The sequence below is a fragment of the Mustela putorius genome, unplaced genomic scaffold (assembly GCF_011764305.1).
Source record: "Mustela putorius furo isolate JIRA1106 unplaced genomic scaffold, ASM1176430v1.1 tig00000382_pilon_pilon_pilon, whole genome shotgun sequence".
Taxonomy (NCBI): domain Eukaryota; kingdom Metazoa; phylum Chordata; class Mammalia; order Carnivora; family Mustelidae; genus Mustela; species Mustela putorius.
In genome coordinates this window covers 4094269-4110919 of record NW_025421367.1, presented here as the reverse complement: position 1 = coordinate 4110919, position 16651 = coordinate 4094269, and the positions used below count along the sequence as shown (strand labels likewise).

The following is a 16651-nucleotide window of genomic DNA, read 5'->3' as shown; positions in this document are numbered from 1 at the left end:
GTAATTTATTCATTTTTCTTGGAGAAATTCAGGGAATGAGGGAGAGACGGTGGTGAAAATCGGAGCCTCTCACAATCAGTTAACGTGAAGATTTTTTTTTTCCTCTAAGGGTTTAACAGAGGATTTCAGGTTTTTTAGGGATTGTCCTAGATTGACTGGGTGGTGTCCCAGATTTCTCTCTTGGTGAACTGACAGTTAGAGGAGTTTAGTTCTAAATGAGCATCAGAATTAATTGAAGGACTCCCAGCAATCACTTTATTGTCACTTGCCGTTCTTCCCATGGAGTGCTTCTGTGAGCCCAGACCCGTGGGAAGGAGGCCCCTGTGAAGTCACTGAGTCTCCGTGAGCCTGGTCTGCTTGTTGACCAGGGAGAAAGACTTCTGCTGGGAAGAGTTCTTTGTTCTCTTAATCATTGCGTGTGTTTAGCTTGCACTCTATTTGGTGCAGACAGATGTTTCTGAGGTATGTGACTCTCTGTAGAATTAGAATTAGAATTCTGCTCGTACTCTTCCCTCATTAAAATTATACTTATCCTTCATTTTTTCAAGTTTTTTGAGAAGTAGAAACATGTATCCCCATATATGTATAGAGAGGTAGAAAGACAGTCTTCTTAAAAAGGAAGAAAGACAGTTGTGTCAGTGGAGGAGAAAAAAAAGAATCCCAAAGTAACTATTTTTTGTTGTATGTCTTTCTAGTCCTCTCTGTAAGTTACAGACACAGAGGGTTTTGTAACCCTGTTTTTTTCTCAACAGTATACTTATTTTTCATTAGATGAAAAGTGAGCCTTAAGTACTCCACTCCGAATTTTATACAAAGAATAAATTAGTGGGCATCAGTGGATGGTCATTTTGAAAGAAAGAGGGATGTCCTTACTCATAAAATTATCCGTTGTCACTTGCTGTGAATATGCATGCTTTATTGATCCTTTTCTATTTAGAAAAACGTCAGTGAAGTGATGAGAGCGATTATGTACTCTTCCTGTTGTCAGCTCTTACTTAAACATAGACATCCTCCCTTCCCTGGGTGGGAAGAATACTCCTTCCTTCTGCGAAAATCTGTCTTTGTACAAATTCACCAAATCTTGATTGTCTACTTCCCTCTGGCCCCTGAAACACACACAATGTAGGTACTTAGAAGTTTGCTGTGTGTGTATAGGTGTCACTGAAAGTCCAGTGACTCGCCTTACCTTTGCCGTGTAGTCTTTTCTGTTTTGTCTGTACATCTGTGTTTTAACAGTGTACTTTGTTATAATACACTAATAGGCTGAAGCAGAGAAAGACCATGATAGCAAGAAAGCCAGACCGGAGAAAGAAACCAAGTCACAGTCATCATCTTCATCCTCCCACAAAGAATCTTCTAAAACAAAGTGAGTATAGAGATTAGCAATAGCCCTGACAGATGATCGAGTCTTCCTGGGTCTTGAAGGGCAAAAACATTTCTCCTGTGCGGTAGGAGCGGATCAGCACACCATTGGGCTCATTTTGATGATGCACTCTGTTTCATGTTGCTTTCATCCATGAGGACCTTTTGCGAAATCATAGTTTGTTGAGCCCAAACTTAGGTTTCTCAAAGACATTTTAACTATGGAAAATTTCCTAAACATGTGGAAGTAATTTCTTTCTAAAAGAATTTTTCACAAAAACAAGAAACATGCTATTATTATTATCATCCCTACTTTGCAGAACTGGAAACGGAGGCACAGAGAAAGAAAATGACTTATCCACAGTCACAAGATTCTTGACAGTTGGAGCTAGCCGTTGAACCCTGGGAGCCTGGGCTCAGTGCTCGCTCTTCAGGCGATTACCGAGCGTGCCCAGGCCTATTCCCTAAGTCCCTTGCTTTGGAGGAAGGTGGCCACAGGACGGGGGGTTGTTCCAGGAAGGTGTGAATGTAAAAAACAACTGTTATTCATTCTCTGGTTTATTTAAGAAAACGTTTCATGAAATGACTTGGCGGAAGAAAGTGCGTAGTGTCACTGGGTGGGAGCCAACAGAGATTTGGGGGAGGGGAGGTTGGAGGAGGAGAGAGGAGGTGGTACCTGGGCTAGCCTGCTTGTCAGAGAAAGGTACAGGTTGGGGGACAGCTAGTAAGACTAACTTGGGAGAGGAGGGTGATGGACTCTGGGAGCTTAGTGACAAACCATACAACTTAATCCATTATTCATAGATTGGTCTAGATATCTCAGAGGTACCCAAAGTCCCTGAAATTTGGCCTTTCTACAAGAATGGATTTCGTGCTCTATGATTTCTTAAATTTTGGTGTCAGCATCCATTTTCTCTTACAACTAAACTACTAAGTGATATGGTTCGTGTTCTGTCTTATTAATTTTTGCATGATGTCTCCTTCCAGAACATCCAGGCCCTCCTCTGAGCCCTCAAAGAAGGAAGCGCTTCCACCCCCATCTGCATCGTCATCCTCTTCCTCCTCCTCCTCCTCCTCCCAGAAGCCAGCCAAGCCTGCACAAAAGAGGCCAAAGCGGGAAGCTGACCCCTGCAGCCAGGACCCTCCCCAAAGTGCCAGTAGTAGCAAGGGCAGCCACAAAGACTCTTCTGCTCCCAAGCACAGAAAAGTAGAGGGAAAGGGATCTGGAAGCTGTCCGGAGCACAAAGTAAGGGGGGGGGTGTGTGGCACTGGAGCTTACAGAGTGGAAGTCATCAGTACAGCTTTAAGTTCCCAAGTAAGAGAGGTTCCTTGTGATGGGATTTCAGGACTCTTCATCCCTGTTAATAAGGCAGTAATGAGTTACTTGTGGTTAAAGTTCTCCTTGTGAGAGTGAAAAAGATGGTAAATTTTCCATGTAAGTTTAGAGGCTATTTATTCTTCCTTTACAAAGTGGTTCAGGGGCGAAAAATTGGAATAGATTTTTGTGTTAATTTCCTGTCCGGTGTTTTGCAGTAAAAAAATGTTACCCAGCTTAGTTCTTGGTTTGCATGCTTGGTATCAAATACCTACATTATTGGTCATAATGGGAAAAAAGTAGCCACTTTCTCAAATACAAGGTCCTTTTTTCCTGCCCACCTGTGGGGTGGGGGCGGCGGCAGGTGCATGTTGACAAAGAGAAAGGTTACGATTAGGTTTGTTGGTTATCTTGGCTTTTGGACATTCTTGTCTCATATCTTTGTGGTCCTCTGTACAGTCAAAACCTACAGTTTCAGCTGAATCTAGCTAGGAAAATGCTTTGCTAAGCTAAATTGTACAGTGCTTGATTTCCTCTTTTTTAAGCTACTATTTTGGGCTAATTTAGAGAGGTGGTATATTTAGGTCAATGGTTTTAACTGTAGGAGTGTGACCTGTATGATGTGTGTTTTTTTTTTTAGGGGTCTTCTGGAGATACTGCATATCCTTTTCTAGTGCCTTCTTTGCCAAATGGTAACTCTAAACCAGGGAAGCCTCCGGTGAAGCTTGACAGGTAAGACCCTGGCTTTTCCTGCTGCTGCTTTCCTCCTGTTTCCTCTGCCCCTTCTCGGCTTCCCCTCTTCTCTGCCCTGGCTCCTCCCAGCCTTTTTCACCCCCTTAGTCTTCAGTCATCTTGTCCAGTCTAGTAATTCCAGGTTCCTTTGACCCACCCCTGGTCTTTGCTTCTCTTTCAGACAACAAGCAGATTTCCACATGAAGGAGGCCAAAAAGTTGAAGCAGAAAGCAGAATTAATGGTCAGTTTGGCTCTTCTGTCCCTTGAGTCGAATGTTTTCTGATAAGATCTCTGTGGTCTCCTTGAATTCCTTATCACTGAACTCCAGGGTGAGGGTGGGGGTAGGGAGGGGTGGGAGAGGGCCCACAGAGGCCGCAAAGTAAAGCAGGAGCACTTTTTTTTTTTTTTAATAAAGATTTATTTATTTATTTGAGAGAGAGTGACAGTGAAAGAGAACATGAGAGAGGAGAAGCAGACTCCCCATAGAGCGGGAGCCTGATATGGGACTTGATCCTGGTACTCTGGGATCATGACCTGAGCCAAAGGCAGTTGCTTAACCAGCTGAGCCACCCAGGTGCCCCATGGATCAGTGGGGTTTTAACAAGCGAGGAGTAATGGGTTCTTCGCGAAATTATTTGCTTTGACTCAGTCTGAATGTGGGCGAATATACAGGGTACCTAGTGACAAGTTTTGTATCTTAATGAATGGAAGTTAAGTCTACCTGGTGCTGTTTGATTTAATACATGAGGGCTTCCTCTTGCCACTGAGTCAGTTCTTTGGATGTGGGAGACAAGTGTTCTGCTGTTGAAAGTCGATCAGTTTGTGTTCAGCCTGAAAGATTTTGGAAGCTGAGGTAGTCTGTTGCTCCAAAATTATCTCCAAGCCCTTGAGATAATAACCCGAGGGAAGAGTAGACAAGTGCCCTTAGGTAAAGTTTTAAGATGAAGGTAATAATGATTGCAGTGTTGGTAAACATGCTTTTACAAAATGAGCTCTCTTTACCCAGTGGCTGTTGGAACTTTCTGGGAAGTGGTGCTTTTGTTGTTAATTTCATCCATAATTAAATGTGCTCTTACATTGCTGTGGCAGTATAATTAGATAATGCCGGCCCTTTGTCATGTTCAAACATCTAAGACTCAGGGGGCTTTTATTTATTTAATGTTTTCTCTGAGCCTCAGCCCCTGCAAATACCATCTATTGAACCTTGTGGGGGGGGGGGAGAGCAGGGTGCCCCCCCCCCCCCGCCCCCCCCCGCCCCCCACCCCCACCCCCGCCCCCGCCCCAGCCCCAGGTCCTGGCTTGTGCTCTCAGCCGCAGTCTGTAGGCAGCCATCTCTCTCAGAGCGGCTGGGGAAGCCTGGACCAAAACCCTGTTATCAGCCCCTGTTCATCAGGGTGGGATGTTTATCAAGTCCTTGCTGTGGGGGATGCTTACTGTGGGTCAGAGGTAAGCCTCTACCTATAGACCCCTCTCCAGAGTGGCGTGGTTCCCAGGACTCTAGGACGGCCAGATTACGATGAAGACGGCCACGTCTACACCAAAGGACAATGTTTTTCCCATCTCTGCCTTCCAGAGGCAGAGCTCCCCAAACTTGGTGCCAGAACTGTAAGAACCTTTTGAGGTCTGCAAAAGAGTAAATACTCAGTACTTTGTCAACCGGTTGTCTAAAACTTAGGTTGACATTGTACGCTTTCAGCCACTGGATTCCTTCATGATTCAAACAGTAGTCCAGGAAACTTTGTTTTTGTTTTATATAGAAATTAATTTATACAGATGTACCTCTTCTTCCTCCCTACCTAAGCTGCCCATATATCCCAGTGTGCCCAGTTCAGTCCTGCTTTATACCTTGTTGCATCTCATTTTAATACCTAATAATAGCTTATTTCACTCTGAAAATACACTGGTTTGGACAAAACCCTGAATGGGCAGCCTCTTTATTCTTCTTTAATTCTCCTTTATTTGGGGGCACCTGGGTGGCTCAGTCAGTTTGAGCATCTTTCTTCAGTTCAGGTCATGGTCCCAGGGTCCCAGGATCAAGTCCCACATCAGGCTCCCTGCTCAGTGGGGAGCCTACTTCTCCTTCTGCACCTTCTCCTTGTATGTGCTGTCAAGCTCTCTCTCCCTCTCTCTATGTCAAATAAAAAAAAGTAATAATTCTCTTTTACTTGCACAAGATCTCAGATTGGTCCCTTTTTGCGTTCCACATAGTTAAGTGCACCTCTGAGCATAGAGGAATGTGTTGCTTTCTCGGCGTTACTCAATGTTGAGTAGGGAAGTGAGGACACAACTGCTTGAACACCGTCTCCAGAGCAACCCAGGAAGCTATTATAAGAATATTGTCATTGTTAGCCTTACAGAATACTTTGCTCAAAGAAGTGGATATTGGCAATTTTTTGTTTTACTATACTTTTTTTAGTTACTATATATAGTAACTACATAGTAACTTTATATATAGTAACATGTAGTGATTTTATAGATAGTAACTATATATAACCTTGTATATAGTTACTATAGTTCTTTTTACTGTAGTTCCTTTCATTTATGAACTGAGGCCAGTATAAATCTTGGAATTGCCATGAAAGAGATGGCATTAAGTAAACAAATTTGAGGAGTTATACTCTCACCAGTGAAGCAAACCAGTAAAGCCATGTACCACTGGTTTAGTGGGGGGGGGGGGGGAGGACGTGCCAATTTGATCTTTATTCTTTGTCACTAATTTTCTTTTTCCTTTTCTTTTTTTGAAATGTAAAACACTTTTTATTAAACATAGACATATTTTTCAAGTACAAGAAGTTGACAGCACTTACTAAATATAATACTTAATGTTTCAAGTTCTTCTTAATTTTTCTTTATTCTTCTATATCGTGTAATACTAGTTTCAGGAGTAGAATTTATTGATTCGTCACTTACATACAACACCCAGTGTTGGATCACAAGTGTCCTACTTACTGCCCATCACCCATCAGGGCCACCTCCCATCCACTCCCTCCAGCAGCCCTCAGTTTGTTCTTTACAGTCAAGAGTCTGTTTTATGGTTTGCCTCCCTCTCTATTTTTATCTTCTTTTATTTTTCCATCCCTTCCCCTATGTTCATCTGTTTGGTTTCTTAAATTCCCCATAAGTGAAATCATACGGTATTTGTCTTTCTCTGTTTGACTTATTTCATTTACAGTATTACACTCTGACTCCATCCATGCCACTATAAATGCAAGATTTCATTCTTTTTGATCGCTGAGTAATATTCCATTTATATATACATATATATGTTTACACACACACACATACACACACACACATACACACTCCCCCCAACATCTTTATCCATTCATCAGTCGGTGGACATCTGTGTGTGCTCTCCATAGTTTGGCTCTTGTTGCTAATGCTGCTGTAAACTCTGGGGTGCATGTGCCCCTTTGAATCTGTATTTTTGTATAATTTAGGTAAATACTTAGTAGTGCACCTGCTGGATCATAGGGTGTTCGTATTTTTAACTTTTTGAGGAACCTCCATACTGTTACTGATTTTCTGAGCCAGACTTACTCTAGAAAAAATATTTTAGATACACGTTATTTTTTTAAAAATTAGCAGCCCCACACCATCCTTCTTTGCCAATATGCCATCATCTCCTTATACTCCACTAGCATCTTGGCTCTTTTTAATTCTGTTTGAATGTAGCAAATTGAAAGCATTAGCAGAAACTACCGACTTGGATACAAGTGAATTGGTTGCTCTTGTAACATGCATATGGCAAGTGTAGAGGAAAGGTGGAGGCGCCATCCCTGTCCCGGAGGAGCTGGCCATGTCCGCGACGCTGCACGCCTTCATGTGTGGGTGACCGCCAGGATTTGATCTCCATGTTTCTCCTTGTCCGTTAGGGGACTCTGAAGTTTTTAACCTCGCTGGCCCAGGGATCACCTTGCACATTTAACCCTGACCTCCACATGAGGTTGGATAATCTGTTTGGCTCTAAAATACAGAAGACAATTATTTTTAGACAGAAGTCCTAAGATGCTCCTAAACCATAATGTTTCCTATTGCTTATATGATAAAGTTCAACACATACAAAGAAATTTGTGTCTGTATCATTCTAGGTGCGTAGGAAATCTGCTTCTTAGGAGAATCCCATAGTGAGTAGTTGTACACTTGTAACAATGACGTGCTTACTGCTTTGGTTTGATTATGTAGCTTAAGACTTTGAGAGAGTAGTCTTAGTAAGATTGTTTTCTTTTTCCTACTACTTTTTTGCTAAAGGAAATTTTGCAGTGGGTCAGGGCCAACAGGCTTTGGTTATTATTTTGAGTTATTCTCGGGCGTTTCCTTAGCCATAATTGACTGAAGACAGTGGAGGGAAGTTGAGGTAAAGAATGTCGTTGAGAAACTAAACAGTTAAGTCTGTCTGAGGCCTAATGCTGACCGTGTTCTTCTACAGACGGACAAGGTTGGGAAGGCTTTTAAGTACTTGGAGGCCGCCTTGTCCCTTATTGAGTGTGGGATTGCCATGGAGTCGGAGAGCCCGGCGTGCAAGGCGGCTTACTCGGTGTACTCAGAAAGCGTGGACCTCATTAAGTAAGTGCCACGTCATTTTGCCATCTTCCTTCGTGCTTCTCCCTCCTCGCCTTTACTGTTGGAATCGACGATCAAATGTAGCAGGAAGACGACTTAATAAAGGAGAGCCTTAAAGAAAGTTACTGATCCAGGTCCATCTCTTGGGCCCGACATGAAAGTTGTATCATAGCTGAAGCGCTAGAATGGAGGGACTTGGTCCGGCTCCGTCCTTTTGCCAGGCAGACTGTGGTGCCAGGCCTTTCAGGGAGAGGCGGGTTTCTCCAGTTTGGCTGTCTTATCAGATGTGTTGGCAGCTCCAGGTCAGCTCCCTTCTTTATCTGTATTTGGGCAGGGGACTCTGTGAGGACATGAGTCTACGTGGTTTCCAGCAGGTAGACAGGCCAGAGAAGAGACGTGTTTTTGCCTGCTTTGCTGAATGGCCTGAATTACTGCTCTAAAGCTTGGGGGGTTTTTTTCTGCGTGGTTTTCATGTCTTCACATCTTCAGGAAAATCAACATAAAACCAAGACAAACATAATAAGATGACTTTGTGCCTTGGCTTTTCTAACTGCCTTTGGTTAACCTGATGTATTTTTGCATTTTCCTATAGATTTATAATGTCGTTAAAATCCTTCTCAGACGCCTCAGCTCCACAAGAGAAAATATTTGCTGTTTTATGGTGTGTACATTTTTTTTCACTTGTCTAAATGGTATTTGCTTTTGCATCTTTTGCTGTTACAAAAAACAATTTTTGAAATTTGTTTTCTTCACATGGAAATTAATAGTGAAAGGCAAAACAATACCAGAAAGTAGAGTGTGTGGTCAAGGAGTTCATCCCACTGATAGTTACTTTTTATGAAAGGCATCTACCACCAATTTACTGTTGACTCAATAGATGCTTTGGTCTCATAACTTAAATGATATTTCTGTGTATTTGTGTTTTTCCACCAATGTTTACTTTGCGGGGAGGGACAAGAGAGAAGGGGAGGGAAAATACCTTAAGTGGGCTCCACACCCAGCGTAGAGCCCAACCTAGGGCTTGATCTTAGGGCCCTGAAGCCGTGACCTGAGCCGAAATCCAGAATGGGGTGCTTAGGTGACTGAGCCACCCAGGCGCTCCTTTATGTCTGATTTCCTTTTGAGGATAGTGTGAACAGTAAGAATCTTAAGACGTTTTTCCTCACGTAGATGAGGAAAGCCCTTTGTGTTCCTTAGACTGTGAAAAGTAAGTTAGATGGCTTTGTATAGTGCTGGTACTTGTGTCTACAAAAGTAATACTTTACTCTCATTTCTCTTTATGTTCATAGCATGCGTTGCCAGTCCATTTTGAACATGGCGATGTTTCGTTGTAAAAAAGATATAGCAATAAAGTATTCTCGTGCTCTTAACGAACACTTCAGCGGTCTTTTCAAAGTTGCCCAGGCGCCTTCTCCATGCATTGCAAGGTAATGAAAAGTCTGATTTAAATAATTCTCAGAATCAGGTTATCTTTATATTTACCTCTTGCTTTTGCAGCCATTTGTATGACTTTGGCTTTCCAAAAATTGTGTTACATCTTTGTGCTGAACTGCTCCTTAAACTTAAATTATTAGTGTATTTCTATCTCTTCGAGGAATGGTTACAAGTCAAGGAAAGGTTACAAGTTTGCTGAGTCAGTAACATAAGAAGATAATTACAGAGAATCCCAGGTCAAAATTTTAGAGCTTTGAAGATCTACAGATACGCCTGACAACACAAAACAGAGGCAGAGCCAACTAGAGCCAAAGTCTTTTCTCTGTCTGTAGGACATGTTGTCTTGGCATTTCAGTAAATAAGAACTTTCTAGAACCAAATCCCCTTATCTAGGGTCCATGATAGTACTATTAAGAATGAAAACTATCTCTTGCTACCTCCCACCTCCTTTGTGAACTGAAAGTGTTCATCTCTGCCTTAAGATGGTGAAAAACAGAATTTTTGTGCAGGTGTTGTTAAGATGAAGTTAAAATTTTCTACCCTGTAGTACTTGCCTAGTATTTTTTTTTTTTTTTTAATTTGGTTATACTCCTTGAAAAGTCCCAGTTCTGATAAGTTCTGCTATTTTAAGAATATCACCTAGAAGACTGCCCCATTTCTAGCACATTCAAAAGAAGAGATTCCCATATGGCCTCTCTTTAAAAAAAAAAAAAAAGTCCTGACTGAGAAGTAACTTCTTACCTCTGAAAATTTTCATGACACTCACCTCAGATGTTAATTCTAAGTTAATAAGTTGTCAGTCACATTATTTTAGATAACTCCTTCCCCATTTGCCCAGCCAGTTTATAGCAAACACCTTTCCTCTACCAAACCTTGTTTTTAGGCACAGGGGATAAAGCAGTAAACAAAGCAGACAAGAATTTCTGCCCTCATGGAGATTGCTCTCTAGTCCTTCATGGTATATATTCTGTGGGGGACACTTGGGGTCCCTTCAGCCCCCAGGGGTGGATGGACCCAGTCATGAGGCTCCTGCTGCTTGACCTTGATCTTTCCATTACCTTTCCCATCTCAGTGTTTTCCTCATGTTTCTCACTTGAGTCCTGTCAAGGCCCGTGCAGGTAGGTAGCCAGAAGGAGAACGGGGAGAAGAGCGCATCCCCTGAGGCACAGTGCCTCCTGGCCAGTCTCCTCGGAGGCGTCCTGCCCTTGGTTCAGCCAAGCACTGATTCAGTAGATCCTTAGGAAGAGCCTCCTCTGTGTTAAGTGCCAGAAATGCCAAGATTCGTAAGAAATGGTCCCAGCCTTCAGGGAAGGAAAAGGAATAGGCAGAAGAGTATAATGGGATGTGAGAAGTGCAATGGGTAAATTCATAGGTAAATGCGAAGAGACCAGTTCAGGTGGTGGCCAGAGGGAGGCCATGCTGTCTCCCTGGGTTCCAGAAGAGTGCCGAGCGTGGAGCAGGTGTCGGTCCGTGTTTGACTGGATGAGAGAATGAAGATGTAGGAGATGAGAACCATCTTCATGGGGAAGTACTGTCTTGGTGGAAGCTAGAACTGAGTGGTGGTGGCGGGGGGAGGGCTTCCAGGCTGAGGGAGTGGACTGGAAATGGAGCGAGCATATTTGGAACATAATGTGCCTCCTGATTCTGTGTCCAGCGAAGGACACCTTGCTTCCCCCCAGTTACATTCTCTGTTTGATGGGCACCATCTTGTGTGTTTCCTGAAATAAATTCCCCAAATACTGAAGGTGAAAAGCATCTCTGATCTTCTGGAAGTGATTGTTTTGGCTAGTACACCTCAGAACTCGATAACTGGACTGCACTCCCAGAGACAAGTAGTCCATAGTCTGCGGGTTTAGGTGACTGACCAGTTATCTTCTTTCTCGCGCTTTCCAGAACCACAGGCACACCGTCCCCTCTCTCTCCAATGCCTTCTCCTGTCGGGTCCCAGCCAAGTGCTGGCAGCGTAGGGAGCAGCGGAATGCCTGTCACCATCCAAAACATGACATCTTCATATGTCACCATTACTTCCCATGTCCTTACCGCCTTTGATCTTTGGGAGCAGGCTGAAATCCTTACAAGGAAGAATAAAGGTAAATGGCTCTGTGGTGGTAACTCCTGGGGCATGGGGAGCAGGAGGGAGGGACGTTGTTGGTTTGGAGTTTATGTTCCGTGTTCTGAAGAGAAGGGAATGTGTAGGTATTTGCTCTCCTCCGTTCTGCCTCGTGACCCAACCAGCTGCAGTTCTTTCTTGAGCTCTGTGGTGCGGAGTCAGACTTCCGTGTTAACTTAGGAGTGGTTGCCCCCTAGAAGTTCTCGTGTCACTATGTCAGCCTGAACTGACATGCTAGCAGAGGGGCGAGGCAAGCGGAGACGGGAAGGGACCGGCTGTCTCTGTGCACGACCAGCTTGGTCCGTGAGGTCGTGTGACCTAAATACCTAGTCACACGTTTGTTTTCAGTATCTGTTGAGAAAGACGGTTAGCAACAGTATAAGAAGTGTGGCCTAGAAAACATTCCTGAGACTTCTTTGAGAAGAAGAAACCTTGGAAAAAAGTTCGGGAGATAGGATAGTGTGTGTTGTTAGAGGAACTGCTCCCTGTCAGTCCGGCTACCACTGAGTAAATGCTGATACATAACTGCCCCAGTAATGCCGTTCCAGATTCTTTCCTGGCTGTAGGGAAGGCAGTGGCCCGCCACCTGTAGCCACTTGTATTTCTCATTGCCTCCTAGAATTTTACTTTCTTAACAGACTAATGATGCTCTTCATGTGTTGGGGGTTTGGTTTTGTTTGATTCACCATCCATTGACCCAGTAGTGCAGGTTGGGTATTTTCCAGCACAAGCCACCGTGCCAGGCATTATGGATTCAGCTCAAGAAACAGCCCAGGGCTTACATTCCAGTGTTGTGGAGGGACGTGGAGAACCAGCGAGCCATTACAGGAGACTGCGATTTTTTGCTGTGATGAAGTATACAGAATGTTGTGGGGATACAGTTGCTGGAACGTTGACTTTTTATGTTTCCATTTTTATTTCTGTGTGTGCAAATGTGTTTACTTGGTTTTGGTTTTGCTTTGTTTGCAGAATTTTTTGCTCAGCTCAGCACAAGTGTGTGTGCCTTGGCCCTCAACAGCAGTTTGATGGATCTGGTGCACTATACAAGACAGGGTTTTCAGCGGCTAAAACAAGCAACCAAAACACCTTAACGGAGGCCCAAGTTGATTTGATGGCTTGGGGACTTTTTTGCACATTGAAAGCCTCAAAAACAGTTCAGACGTTTGTCTCATCAAGACACCAAACTTGAGAAGAGAAGCACCATGAGATGGCCAGGACATTTGTCCACTTAAACTTTCAAGAACTTACGTGATCGTTGGTTGGACATAGTGGTTATGCAGAAGCAGAAAGGAGGAGGCTGGCCTCAGAGATGATCTTGCCTTTCCTAACTAAAGGACAGAAGTGCAATGTAGACTGAGTGGGCGTGTGAGTGGTCTAGAAACATTTCCGTACTTTTTTTAACCAGCAGGATGCAAATGGCAGATGAAATGAGGAGAAGCAGTTTCAGCTCTGAGAGCACGTTCCTGTCCCCTCAGTAGCCACCCTTGTCTAGTTGCAGAAGGAAATTTTTTAAACAATGAATTTTGGTGTAGGGTTCTGTGGATGATTTTTTTTTTCCTTTTACGTTTTGGGGGAAATATTTGTTTAGGAAATTCTGATGGTCATCTATAAAGCTAAGTTGTGAAGGACTCCACTGTACCCCACTTTCTGCCTGTGAACAGTGGCTTTGATAAATACCAAGTATTGCCACAATTTATGAAATTGAAGACAACTCCCCTCCCCCCCCACTCCCCCATTTCCTGGAGTACCATGCATTCACCCCAGTTCTGATTTGTCTGTCACTGCTGGGAGTCAGCGTAAGTCGGAGCAGTGGAGGGAGGAGCTGCCGCCCACGGGGAAGCCATCTTGAGCTCGCATGCACCATGGAGGATGTGGCGCTGCGGTCCCTACCCCCTGCTTCAGCGAAAGGCAGTCACCATTGACTATATTCTGAATTTTCTACCTTGGGGAAGAAGGGAACCAACATTTATACCTGACCAGATGGCTAAAGTGCTTTTTAATTTTTGTTTAAGTAGAGCTGGAATTTGAGGTGCTGATTTGTGGTCTACAGTTATGTGGTAACTCATGTTGTCTAACCAACTCACAGTTTTGTCAGCAAACAAAAATGAAATCTACTTCTTAGAGAGGCTATATTTTTCTGCTACAGATTATTTTATATTTATAGCAAAAGTCAACTTTCTGAGCCCTTGATTGCCTAGGGTAAATTAACTCCCTGAGAGGATGTGGAGATTTGGGTGGTTAATTAGACTTTAAAAAAAAAAAAAAAATTGTCACCGCATGCCTTCACTCCAAAATGTTCTCAATCAACTAGATTTGGTTGGATTGAAGAGGAACTGTGGCCTTCCCATATGTTGTTATTGCCGTATTAGAGATACTAAACCAAGTTCATAGGGAATGACCTGAAAGGAAAAAACACAATCAAAATTCCCACATAACCATAAGCACAGATTTTTTTTAATTGAAACTTTGAAGGTTTTTGGAAGCATTATTTTGAGTTCAGTGTTTTTAAAAGCCAATTCTTGATATCCCTTTTAGAAGTAGAATTTGCACATGTATTAAAATTGAGGAGTGAGTGTTATCACCACCCTTGGTTCATTTTTCTCTCCCTTCATCCCATTCTGCCCCTTTACGTTTTGTTTCCTACCCAGAATGTTTGTCATTTTCATACTACTAGTGAAGAAGGGAATGCCATCTTTATAATGAAGAGGTCAAAAGTCTGTATGAGGAATGTAAGAACTCGGTGATTTGGTCAATCCATGAAGGGATGTGCAGAGGATGGGAGTGGCGATGATTTTCATGTACGAATTGTGCGTGTGAAGCCGTTCCTTCAGTGTCTTATCCAACCTGTTCTTTTTTATCTGTAGCTAGTTCAGAGGTTTGGCACCTCATGTTTAGGTGAAGGCCAGAGAGTTACGTCCAGCAGGAATATATCTGAGCATGAGAACCGTTTAGATGATCTTGATGGACCGATATCATTCACTGATGTTCTGAAGCAAAGCCATTCAACAGAACCTTCTGTTAATTGAGCAGTAATTGTCGGGGGGGTTGTGACATCGTGTCCATCTCTTAATATGTGTGAAACAGGACACCAGAATCAGGTTTATGTGATTATTTAATGTCCTTTCCCCCCTTATTCACTTGGTCTTCTCTGTCCCCTTTACCCCACCATTCCCCAGTACAAGTCACCTGTCAGTGTGGGAGGCCATGTCTTCTTCGGACATGTTCTGATCTATGCAGACTGTGTTGGAGTGTGTGTGTGTGTGTGTGTGTGTGTGTGCACGCGTGCGTGCGCGCCATCCATGATCAACAGCACTCCTGTGACTAAAGACATTTCTGAGTCCATTTCTCAGCCACTTCTAAAAGAAAAAGGAAAACAAAACAAAACCAAAAAATCAGTTGCTTTCTCAGTGGCCTTATTCTTTGTGAGTAGTGTTTCCCTGCCCCCAACCTTTATATTGAGAATTTGTCCCTTGAAAAACTAATCAATTTGCAGAGATCAATTTGTAGTATTTTGAACATGGAATATTTCTGATTCTTACTGCATTGTACCTAAAAGGATTCCCGGTGGCTACTTTTTAAATAGAGTATGTGAAAAATAGTGGCTGATGAATCCTTAATGTTCATAGGTCTTTTTCCTGTTACAGTTGTATATAGAAATCTAGAGAATTTTAAAAATCGCTGCACTTTTTCACTGCATGCTTAAATTCCCAAAGGCAGAATTTGTACTGAGGTAGATAATTGAAAGGACTAGATTATAAAATGAGACAAATACAAAAATATCTTAAGGAGTGAAAATTGTAAAATCTTGCCTTTGGCACTACAGTTTCGTGTGTTCGTGTGCGTGTGTGTATGTATGTGTGTGTGTCTTTACTAAGAGATGGAAGAACACTGTTTTACTTTTTAAAATGTTGAGTGTTTCTGTCCTTTCTGGAGATAATTAAAATGTGAATCACTGAGCTTGAGATTTTAGCCAGACTAGGGGTCCTGCTAAAGAATGAAAGACGCTTCACTGAAATATACCAAATGACACTGGGTTAAGAATGTGAAAACACTGACCATACGCAAGCTGTGGTGAAGAAGCGAGGGTCCAGCAGGCCTGTTGTCAGGATGAGAACTGCAAGAGAATGGCTTTTACGGTACGCTCAGTGAACGATACTGAGTGAAATCTGCATTTTTTTTTTTTTTTTAAATAAAAGGACCTTTATTTTATAGATCTTTTTTGACCAAGATACTTCGCTTTCTCCCCCAGACAAGTTAGAATTCGTTTATATCCTTTAATTCCAGATCTCAGGCTTTTGAGAACCTAACATTCAACTCCTTTCTGGCTGAAAATTTGCCTTAATTGGTACCTTAAATATTCAGAATCAGGTAGTAGAATCAGGAGCTTACTATTTTGTTAGGATTCCTGCCCAATAATTTTTAGAAGCAAAAAGATGAACCATTATGTCCTCCAAAATGAACAGCTTTTGTGTCTAATCTAGAAAGGACACGTGTGTGTCGTATGCATGCAAACATTCACACACACAGAGTTTGAGGCTATTTGATTTAGATGTATTCCTTGTGCCTTTGTTGACCAAATCTAGTTTTGAAATAATACTAACTTGGGGATAATGCTGTATTTATTTTGATACGGCTTTAAGACATGTTAATGTGGGTCTTGTACCTTTTGTTCTCCTGCTTCATGAAGTTTGACGCGTATTTATTCATCTTCAGGTCAATGAATCCAGTAAGGCTTGGTTCCCTACCTCCCACCGCCGGCTCTGCTTTTTTTCTTAAGGATTTATTTTCCCCAGACACTACACAAATCTTTGAAAAACATTGCCACTTCTTCTACTACAGTCTTTACCATCAAGTACCAGTATTTCCATTTTGCTAGAGTAGTTGGGCTTCTTTTAGAAACACAGATGCAGAGATTTGCTCACTGGAAAGTGAGTTGTGTATGTGGCTCTGGAGGCGTGTGGGGATCATGGCGGTACTTCTTTTGTTCCCTTTCTGCAGTGGGTTGTCTCTTTTGATCGTTTTTGGTCCTATTGAGAATTAACAAATAGAAGGTTTCTCCTGTGCCTTTTTATCTTCTGTCATTTTGTTTGCTGGAGGTGGAGTGGCAGAATTACATGGTGTTGCGGATTTTCCT

At 42.6% G+C, this 16651-nt stretch overlaps 1 protein-coding gene across 5 annotated transcripts in view; it reads left to right on the top strand.

The window, feature by feature from the left end:
* AFF1 (AF4/FMR2 family member 1) overlaps positions 1-16020 on the top strand; it is a 205807-nt gene extending 189787 nt beyond the window's left edge. For 4 of the 5 annotated variants that reach the window (XM_013058062.2, XM_013058061.2, XM_013058060.2 and 1 more), the window contains 9 exons: positions 1263-1366; positions 2350-2608; positions 3318-3409; positions 3591-3651; positions 7840-7976; positions 8566-8634; positions 9263-9400; positions 11301-11497; positions 12487-16020. In XM_013058062.2, coding sequence (XP_012913516.1) covers positions 1263-1366; positions 2350-2608; positions 3318-3409; positions 3591-3651; positions 7840-7976; positions 8566-8634; positions 9263-9400; positions 11301-11497; positions 12487-12608 — 1179 coding nt within the window. In that variant the 3' untranslated portion in view covers positions 12609-16020. Of the gene's footprint in view, positions 1-1262; positions 1367-2349; positions 2609-3317; positions 3410-3590; positions 3652-7839; positions 7977-8565; positions 8635-9262; positions 9401-11300; positions 11498-12486 lie in introns of those variants that run through there. The other variant, XR_006606561.1, reaches the window with a different exon arrangement.
* Positions 16021-16651: the final 631 nt, after the last annotated feature.